This window comes from Notechis scutatus, chromosome 1 (assembly GCF_049901735.1).
Source record: "Notechis scutatus isolate UNSWTSFEM ecotype Mainland chromosome 1, rNotScu1.2, whole genome shotgun sequence".
In the NCBI taxonomy this organism is placed as follows: Eukaryota; Metazoa; Chordata; class Lepidosauria; order Squamata; family Elapidae; genus Notechis; species Notechis scutatus.
Genome location: NC_142009.1, coordinates 179,054,768 through 179,065,463, shown reverse-complemented (window position 1 = coordinate 179,065,463; position 10,696 = coordinate 179,054,768). Strand labels below are relative to the sequence as shown.

Below are 10,696 nucleotides of genomic sequence, written 5' to 3'. Positions count from 1 at the left end.
GCAAAAACCAAAAACAAACCGCACTGAATAAAGTTCCACGACAGACCAAGATAAATAATTACCAGCTTCAGGAAGATAACCAGGTACAGTCCATTGGAAGAATGCCAACCAAGATAAACCTCTTCTAGGAATAAAACACTAATTTGTCTCCAGCGTTTGTTAGCACGCAGGTCCAAATTCTTATGCAGATCTCACACTTGCAACCCATGAGGATCATGGCCCTCTCCTCCTGAGTAGACCACGTTTTTCCCTGATCCTCTCCTCTCCCTCAGAGTCAGTTTCCACCAAGCGGATGACAGAAAGCAATAGTACTGCTCTATAGTGCGCTAATAAGGACACACTTGGAACAGTGCATCCAGTTCTGGCTACCAGGATTCAAAAAAAGATGCCAAGATCCTAGAAAGAGTACAGAGAAGAGTAACAGATATGATAAGGAGGTTAAATCATACAAAGAATGGCTAAGGCGGGGATGGGGCGGGAGGGGAACTATGGCCCTTTTAGGACTTGTGGATTTCAACTGTTGAAGTTCACAAGTCATAAAGGGGTGATAGTTCCCTACCTCTGGGTTAAGGAAACTAAGTATGTTTATCCTAACAAAGAGAAGGTAGCTGTTGCAATAGTTGAAAGGCTGTCACAGGAAAAAGGGGTGTCAATTTATTTCCCAAAGCACCTGAGTCCAGGGCAAGAAACAATGGGTGGAAGCTTGTCAAAGGAAGATCCAATCCAGAACTAAGGAGGTGTTTCCTGACAGTGAGAACAATTCATCAATGGAACACCTTGCCTCTCAGAATTGTAGGTGCTCCCTCATTGGAAGAAAACATTAGACAACATTTTTCTTGGATGGTATAAGGACTCCTGCCTTGGGCAGTGGCTTGGATTAGAAGACCTCTAAAGTCCCTTCCTGGTCTATGATTTTAAGCATGGCTGTTGAATTATTTTTAATATTTGTAAGCCACCTATAGAACTTCAGAATGGTTCATAAAATTAAAGAAAATAAGGACATTCTTTCTATTTATCCTATTCTCTTTCCCACTTAGGATTTAGTGCATTCCTATGAAACTGCAACTGAGAATCAGAAGGAGTTACGATTAGTCACCTGATTGTTACAGATTTCTTCACAGATCCGCATTTGTCACATCCAATGAGAAATAATGGTGGCAGAACCATTGTCCTTACTTATTTGCAATTCAATTAGTCTTGACAGCACTGACTTCTAGAAAAACATTTTGATTGGATGCCTTTTAGTTCTCATGGTAACAGCCAATTAGAAGGACTTACTATAGAGGTAGGAAGTTTCTCTTGAGCAAATGTCTATGAGGATTCTCAGTCATTCAGGTCATAGTTGTATCAAAAGTGGTTTTTATTTTGAAAGGGCAACTGGACTGATTTTTTGAGGAAAAACAAGATGTTTCACTTCCTATCATGAAAGCTTCATCAGTTGTATTGGATGCTATGGGAGATGGAAGGACAGTTATTGGCAGTTGAAATTAGTTGGTGGGAGGGGTTCTGACAGGATGGTGGAGGAGGATGGAAAGATCGTGTTTTCTTTGCAGTTGACTCATCTTAACACTCTCTGAGAACGATTGTGGTTACTTGGGATTTCATCTGTGACTTCAGGGTCACCTGAATCAGAGGTGTGGAAACTTCTTGGGACAGCCGAAAGGGTTGCATTCTAAATTGGGGATAGGTAGTGTCTTATCCCTTCTCCTCTGTTGAGAGAGGGCTGCTCAATTTTAAAACAAATGACCTCTTTTACTCCTCTTTCAAGCCAATGGTCCTCTCTATCCAAAATGTAAACTGTGGTGTCTTCTGTGATGGACTGCTGAAACTTGTCTTGGTGGGTTAGATCTCCTATGTTGTACCATGCACTTGTGCTGCTTTGTTTTACCAATGTACAAATGTGCACGTCTCACTGCATTGTATTGCATATACCACATTGTTCAGTTTGTTTTATACTTGGGGTGGACAAGTTTCTGCCTTAATGTATTCTTGGGCTTAAAATGCACAAGTATGTGAAAAATGTTCCTGAGCTTTTCAGATATTCCAGCAACATCTGGGATGACTAACTTGAGTAACTATAGAAGGGAAAAAGTTAGGCCAACAGGCCAACTAGGAGTAAGAGTTTAGATGAAAATGTTGAAACACACACACACACACACCCCGCTTTATTTACACCTTTCTTTGGAGAACATAGGGACACGGTGGCTCAGTGGCTAAGACGTTGAGCTTGTCAATCAGAAAGATCAGCAGTTCGAATCCCTAGCACCGTGTAATGAAGTGAGCTCCCATTACTTCTCCCAGCTTCTGCCAACCTAGCATGTAACTTCAAAAGCATGTAAAAATGCAAGTAGAAAAATAGACTAGCACGTATGTGCGAGGGGAATCTTTACCTTTACCTTGGAGAGCATATAGCTGAAGAAGATTAGTCCAGAAGAAGTAGCCTTTGTCTAAGACAATTTGGCTGTATTCAGATGTGAAGTGGTCCCATTATTAACTTCACCATGCTCATTACCTACTTCTGAAATACGTGAAACCATTTTCTTTTTGGCAGGAACAAATATGCCAGACAATTTATAAATAAAGGAAAATAAAGGCACCTCTGCAATGCAAAGCTTGTGATAGAAGGAAGAGGGGGGATGTTACTCAACATGGAAGCTATCTGCAATATGTTCTCTTATGGAATGCCAATTGCACAATCCCTTTGGACTTTGGAGCTTTGATATGGACTAGAAATGCTGAGTTTGGAAAACACTAAAACTAAGGAGGGACATTTTAAGGATACGTCTAGGAGAAAGAAATGGAATTTTGAGAATTCACAAAATTTTTGCAACAGCACCACGTATTGTCTTTTGCTTTTCTGCCAATACCATCCAGCAGTTTCTCTATCACCAATCAACAAAGTGAGACCTTTAGCTACCTACCTGTAAGCTTGGGACTACAATTTTGGTAAGCCAACTTTTAGAGCCTTCAACCATAGTTTAGTTTGGTTAATTGTCATTGCACCTCATACAACAAAATTAAATGCCATCTTCGGTGTACATCATACATAAGAAAACTATAAAAATAAAACAAAAACACACATCCTTCACATTCTATACAATTGAATTGAAAACCTATTACTTCTTAAGTATTACACTATACAGTAGATACACTTACTGTAAATTACAGTAACACAGTTCATTAAAAATATGAGAAAAGAAACATTAAGGACTTGAGGAAACAGAGAGACTCCTTTGGAGGGTTTCCCCACCTAGAAAATTCTAGTATTTGTCTGAATCACTGGCTATTAAGTGTTCCAGGGGCTGTAGAATTACACCAAGTTGTAAGCCATAGAAAAGAAACTAAGTCCTGCTAAATATTCATATTCTTGATTTTTGCATAAACATCGATTGCAAAACTATTTGAATAGTTTTTTCTTTACAAGGCAAGAATGAATATTTGATTCTCTAATCAATTTTCTAAAAATTCAATTCATATGGAGAAACTTCTGTAATTGCAGTAGTCAGTTAAAGGTTATTGTTATGGGCAGGCAGCATAAAACGTAACTCTTCTTAAACATTGATTTGCTGCAGTGATGAAGCCCTGCCCAGAGCTTCTCCCTAGCCAATGGAGAAAGTCTGGTTATTAAACGAAGCTTTGTCAATCATGTCTTGGCACAGGTGCTTGTGGGATGCTAAGTAGTTCCTGGGAAAAGTACTAAAGACCACCGTGTTACCTAAATTATCAATTTTGACCAGTTAGTGGGATTGCCTTTTGCCAAAACCTCTAATAGGGAGATTTGATTAGGATTGTGACTATTTGTGTTAAGCATATTGTGGAAGCAGAGCCTTCTTAAGTTATGGGTGAAAAAATGCTTTAAAATAGTAGCATAAAAGACAATAGAGCTTCATAGATAACAAAAAGGAGAAAACTCCAGCACAAAGGTGCCACCGCAGAAGAAGGTCCACATTGGCACAAGTAGCAAGATGAAACTTAAGCAGTGCCCCATGTAGCTAACATCCTTGGATGGCATGACCCTTTTGAGTTTGTGATCAACATTTCAATCTAAAGAGCTAGATTGGGTAGGCCATAGAGGAAAAATCTTAAAGCTCCCTACAACATCCTCACAAAAGAATCTGGCTTTTTGGACAAGTGGAGATATGTGGTTTGGAGGACTGACATCCAGTGGTCAGGCCCAGCCATTTTGAAACTCTTGTCCCTCCCCCTTATTTCTTTTGCTCTTAAATACTTTTTCATACCTTATAAAATGCCACATCTAAGTTTTGACATAAAGCACGTCCACAGGAAAAATGAGAACTCCTCCTAACTTTTGCAGTGGTATATTTGATGATTTGCTTATTTGGAAACACAGATTTGATAAAATGAAAATGCACTGTATATTTTGAGCTATAGGCTTAAAATGCCTTACAAACGGATCAAACAAAACACGAGCCTGTAATCATTAAGCATATGCTTCATCCTTACAATGATCAGTGGAATATTTTGCTCACCCGGCTGGGAACTGCTCATATAATTATGATTGTTTACTCATTTATATAATCCTAAGGTGGTTTTATTTTTCTCCAGTGCAAGCAGCCAAAGGGGATGAGTGTTGGTGAAGAGATTCCAGAACTTTGGCAGGATAAGCAGAGGGATTTTTCCCTTAGGTACTGGAAAAAAACAGGTATCAAGCAATAACTACAAGGAAAAGGAATTGTAGAGGTGGAGACCTAGTTTGTGGGTGGTCTGTGGATCCCTCTCTCTCCATAGTTAATTTTAATAAGCGCTGCCAACATGAGGCATTCTCCCTCTGCCCAGAGGCAAGTGTTACATTGAACAAAAATCTCTTGTTAACTGTAACCAGTTCTGATCAATATTTTTTCCAGTTCTTTGAAACAGATTGTTGAGTGTCTTGTTTGAAAACCTCTTCACTGCATTCTCCTAGGAGGAAAAATGCCAACATATATTAAAACAAGTTTTCAAAATGGGTCTAAAATAACAGTATCTGTGTTGGAGCCATTTAATATATTGCAGGAAGGAGATAACTCTACAAATAAGATTCCATAATGGAGAAGAGAGCCAGTTTGGTATAATGGTTAAACATCAGGCTAGAAAATAGGAGAACCAAGTTCTGACCTTGCCTTTACCAGATGGGTAAATTTGGGCCTATTTTCCAAACCCTATGAAAAAGGGAAAAGGGAAAACCTTCCGAAAACCTTGCCAAGAAAATTGCAAGGACTAATCCAGGAAGTTTCCAGTAGTCAAAAGTGATTTGAAAGGCACCTAATTAAATAAAATTATTGGGGGAGGATGTCTTTTTGTTGTTGTCAAAAATTAGAACCCCTATCTGAAAACATAAAGGGGTAGGTGAGTGTGAGGAGTGGGGGCTGGGAAAGCTGGATGTAAATGACAATGTTTTGAAGGTAAAATCCTTGTAAGACACCTGGAATTGCTGAGAGTGAGTTTAGGCAGCCATATAAATTGTCTTAAATAAATAAAGAATAAATTGCTCTCAGCTATAAGATAGATAATAGAATATTATGTTTCTTATAAAAGGTATTGTCAGGAAAAAGGAAAATCAAACTACACTCCTTTGGATGGTCAAATGAACCCAAACAGTTGTAGTTCCCTCTTTATGAGGAAGATAGTCTATTAAGAAGTTTGATAAATAAATAAATAGCAAACCTTTACAAATTAAAAAAAATCAATTATTTAAAATTAATACATGCTGTACTAAGTTTAAAGTACTCCTGATTGCTTCAGTAGTGGCTGGTTAATCACCAAAGGAGAGGAAGAGGCACATGTGCAACATTGCTAAATATACCTCTGGTTATACCTCAGCTGATCACTTGACCTCACCTCCAATATAGGAGGTGAGTGTTACTGGTTTTGCGTACCTTGAAGCACTGGTGACAGCTTATGGGGGAAATTTTGTGTTGATACCAATATAGTTTATGGAAAATTCAGATTTACACCAGTACCTCGGTACTCATTGTTAATTGGTTCCGGGAGGTGTGATAAGTACCAAAAATGATGAATATCAAACAAATTTTTCTCATAAGAAATAATGTAATGAGTCACAAGGCAGCCGACACCTACAAGTTCTAGCTTGTGTGTTGAGTACCAAACAAACGATGAGTATCAGGATAAAATGTCTGCATCAAAATGTGTTGAGTACCAAACTCACTGAGTTTCAAAGCAATTGAGTACCAAGGTACCACTGTATTTTCTCATGGACCTGAGGCAAGATGAAGGCAATAACATGGGGAGAGTTTTGGGGCAATTTGGGTTTGGGATGATTTTCCCATATTAAGAGGGATGTGGGCACTATCCAATGAAGCGAAACATTTTGCCCTCTTAGCCACTTGTTTTAATATAGAAGTGCGGTCTTAGACGTCTTGGCTAAGACTTGGATGTCTTTTTTTAAAGTTTTATTTTTAACTTATTTTTTTATACAAAGATTAGGCTTATAGTCTACATTTATATATTCTTTCATTTTTACCAGAGATAGAGATGGAGATATATAGATATGAGCATAGAGTTGCCACTTTGGCTCATTTTCTTTAAAGATACCAGTACAACTCTTAATCTCAAAGTAAGTACTTTAAGTTAGCTGATCTTAAGAGAGTTTTAACAGTACCAAAGTTATTGAAAACTACAAGCCTCTACTTGATAGGAATATCCTATTTTAGCCAGGTGACTCCCACATGGAGTCCTACCCTCCTCTCATACACTCATACAGGCTGAAGTAGGTGCTTAAAATGATCTCTTTTAAGAATCTGATTACAATATGGAAGGGTTAATTTATTTGACTTCTGAGGGACTTTAACAGGCAGCAAGCAAGCTTTGAAACTAAACTGAGATCTGAATAAGAGTTTTTTTTTCTGTCCAAGCTCACTTCTCTCACCTCAGCATCTTGTGGATCTCCTAGAAGGAGGTCTCCCTAAAAAAATAAGAAAACTTAAGGATGTGTGTATCCTCAACAAGCCAACATTCTCATTTATGTCTAATTAAAGGGAAGAAACCCAGGGTGCAAAGGACTAAAAGCACGTAGAACTCAACGGATGGAAGCTTCAGGGTTTATTTGTGAATTAGACTTCAGACAACATCATGTTGTGGTAAATCTCATTGCCTCACCTACACATTGTCAAGTGTAGATTCTGTGATGATGTCCAAGTCTTTTGGCAAGGATCATAGTTCTTTTCATCTGCCACAGGTTGCACTGATGACCATTTTTGCAAGGTTTGGGGTGTTCCAATCACTATTTCACTGCCTCTTCTATATCATGGAAGTCCTTGAATTCAGTCTCCTTCAACTTCATATTGTTGTGTCAAAGCCTTTCTCCCGTAATCCCGAATGGTTGTCTGAATGTTGGAGGAGAGTTCTTTCCTCTTTTTGTAACCCCAGCTTGGCTCTGGAGCTCCACCCTTGTCAACGATGTTTTAGCATCGGTTCGTTTCCGCCCCTTGCAACAGCTGAAGGACAGCTGAGATCCAGCAGTGTTCAGTGGTCCTGGGTCAGACTATTTAGAAGAGGTTTCTTTATTTAAGGTTCCTCCTTTCAGCCAGCTGTTTTTGGCCACTTGCCCTACTCCAGGTCGGGAAGCTGGACTAAACTGAAGCAATTGGGCAATGAGGGACTTGCAGGGTTCAGGTAAGGGAGGGATACCCTCGGGATAGAACACCCCCTTCTTTTGACGGCGGGGCATACTGTGGATGTGGCTATCATCAAAGGGCATGCATCCAGTAACCATCACATACAGTACTACTCCCAGACTCCACACATCATACTTCTTAGGATCATAGGGAATGCCCAGCAGCACTTCTGGGGAGGCGTAAGCAGCAGAGCCGCAGTATGTGGTGCTCAGGTCCGGATACCCACGTGACTCCCTGCCAAAGCCAAAGTCAGTCAGCTTTGCCCGACGTCCATCTGCGGTGAGTAGTACATTTTCACATTTAAGGTCCCGATGCACCAAATTTCGGTCATGCAAGTAACGTACCGCGCTCACGACTTGGAGAAAGATGTCTCGAGCTTCCGGGATGCAGGGTAGCTTCCCCAGTTGTTGCACCAGTTGTAATAAGTCAGTGGAAGCAGCTTCCATCACAATATAAAGTTTCCCATTGCAAACTTCAATGAATTCAAAAACACGTACAATGTTGGGATGACGAATTGCCCGTAAGATGGACAGCTCTCGTGGGAGAAACTTGTGTACAAAGTCAGGGGGTGCCCGGCGTCGATCTACTACTTTGATGGCTAGAGGGCCTTTGTATTTGGCTGAGGTGGCTACCCTTACTTTTGAATAGCTGCCTTCCCCCAGCGTTTGGCCCAGCTTGTAACCAAGCTCGTTTAGCCATCTGTCCCCTCCAGAACTCTTCGACATGGTGCAGGATGCCTTGGAGAGCTCTGCTGGGTGTGCCCGGGACTTAGATATTAAAGCAAGGATTGAAGGCTTTAACCCATTGTGTGTGCTTGATGTTGCTCTTCACCCCCTCCCATGTTCCCTCTGAGGGCTTAAGGCAGGAGTGTTATACAGCTTGTCCATGTATTGTGATGTGCTGCAGGTGTCATGGCTCATTCCTTATTTAGGTTGCCAAGGCTGGTATATCAGTTTCTTCATTTCTTTTCCCCATAGGAACATGTAAGGGATTATTAGGATTAGAATATATTTTCTTTTTTAAAAAAACAATAACACACACGCACACACACACACACACAAATAGAACCTGGGGTAGAGTTCGCGCAGAGAATAGCTGGCTGAATGTAGTGATATTTATTTTTTCACAAAAACAGATTGGTCGGGAAATCTCTGTCCCTAAAGAGCTGCTAATGGAATGAGTAGGTTCTGCCTGGCATAAAGACACCGCTCTAGCTATTTGTTGAAGCCATAAGCGCACCACCACATCCAACTGTGGCCCCACTGCAAAAGTGGACTTCTCCCCTCTTTTCTTGCTCTGCTTCAAAATGGTGTTTTTCAGCATGTACCAACTTAAAGTGTGTTGGACCATCAGACTGTACTGAATAGTTCCAAGGTAAGTTAAGGAGGGGCTGGTCCAATGCTACTGGTCCCTTGAGGCTACTGCAGGCACACCCCTGGCCACTAATTCTCAGGGCCATTTGTCTTTTGGCAGCAGGAGTCTAAGGCCCTTTCCTCTCCTTCTTTTGCCATCTTTTGCGTACTAGCTCTTCTGCCTCCAGAATTTGCTAATCCTTTATGCTCTTAAGTGTTGTTTTTTTCCCCAGGACTTCCTTCTTGGAAACAAATTTAGGGAAACTGCTTAATAGGTCCTTAATTGCAACAGCTCAAGGAAGTGTGAAACATATAGTGAGAAGGATATGACAAGTTGTAGCAAGGATATGACAAATTATGCACGAAGATCACCCTAGATGTTAAGGAGCATATCATAATAACCTGTACCTTGATAAATATTTCACATGATTCACTTGAATCGTATCATTTGATACAACTGCTAACTTCTTCCATGGAAATAATTTAAAGAATTAGGGGTTGTTGTTTTTTACTAGATTCTACTGAACTGCTGGAAATTGTGAGCTAACCCTCAAATGATTTTGTTGTAACCAGATGACTGCTTTCTCTCTAGGTTTTTAGTTAAGTCCTCAGAATTTCCCTAAACCCAATGCTGTATATTGTTTTGCCACTTTGCTGGATTTCCTAAATTCTTTTGCATGTTTTTTAAATGACTTTTCCAGGTGCCAGGTCTGTAATTCCTTAGAGCCTTTTCCTGTGAAGCATTCTAGAGGAAGAAAGAAGTCTTTATATTCCTGTTCTTTATCCCTCTGGATTATCCTACTTTTTATTCCCTGTCTCTGCTGAGTGTGTGAATGACTGAGCCCCTCCAGCTATCATTTTTAAGTGTCTGCCAGAAAAATGTCCCATTTACTGGAAGATTTGATTATGTTAACAATGTCCTAATTCTACTCTAATGTTTAGGCCTCTCTTTAGCCCCCCACCCCCTCCATACTTTCTACAAAATATCAGCAGCACTTCTGTGGTCCATTGAAACAATCTGTTCCCCATAGGGAGTTTCCACAACTGATCCTGCTTCCCAACTCCTTTATTTAGCTTCAAAATTTAACACCGTGAGGACAGCAGTGATTGGTCATCTTGAAGGTCTAGTTCACAGCAATGCCATATAGACACGTCTACGGTTGTAATATTATGAATATTAGAATAGCTCTTAGGGAGGGATCTAAAATTATTTTGATCTTATTTACATGTATGCAGTAAGTAAAGACTAGAGAAATAGATGGGCTGATGGCCTGAAGAACCTTTGTATAATTTTTTGTTTTATATAGTAGGTCAGATAAAGGTCTTGGACACTGCAGCATGAATGGAAGTTTTCAATAACAACACAATAATACTGTTGTACTGCATTAGTGCAGAAGCAGGATGAGATTTCTACTATTGGAGATGCTCTATAAAAATTGTTCTGTATTCTGCTATGTTGTACATTTGGGAGTTTCTTAATGGAAGATAGAGTTGTGGTGGATTCTTATATTTCCAGAGTTAGGCTGTGTGCTGAACATCTGCAGGGGGTTAAGCCTTGGAAAGATTATTTTCATTTTTATTAAATGATTTTGTTGCAAAATCTAGCTCCACACACTTCAAAATCAGGCGAACATGGAAATGGGTTGAACTGATGGTGGAATTCGATAATGGTTTGGATTAAAGTTGACAACAAGTTTTGTCCAGAAAAGT

At 39.9% G+C, this 10,696-nt stretch overlaps 1 protein-coding gene across 1 annotated transcript; it reads right to left on the bottom strand.

Moving 5' to 3' along the window:
* Positions 1–7,501: 7,501 nt before the first annotated feature.
* LOC113412336 (testis-specific serine/threonine-protein kinase 6-like) lies at positions 7,502–8,359 on the bottom strand. The gene has a single exon (XM_026667882.1). The coding sequence runs from the start codon at positions 8,357–8,359 to the stop codon at positions 7,502–7,504; it is 858 nt and encodes a 285-aa protein (XP_026523667.1).
* Between the last annotated feature and the right edge of the window lie 2,337 nt (positions 8,360–10,696).

Bases quoted from the DNA above. Each gene is read 5' to 3' on its own strand.
- LOC113412336 (XM_026667882.1), bottom strand. From the start codon at position 8,359: ATGTCGAAGAGTTCTGGAGGGGACAGATGGCTAAACGAGCTTGGTTAC.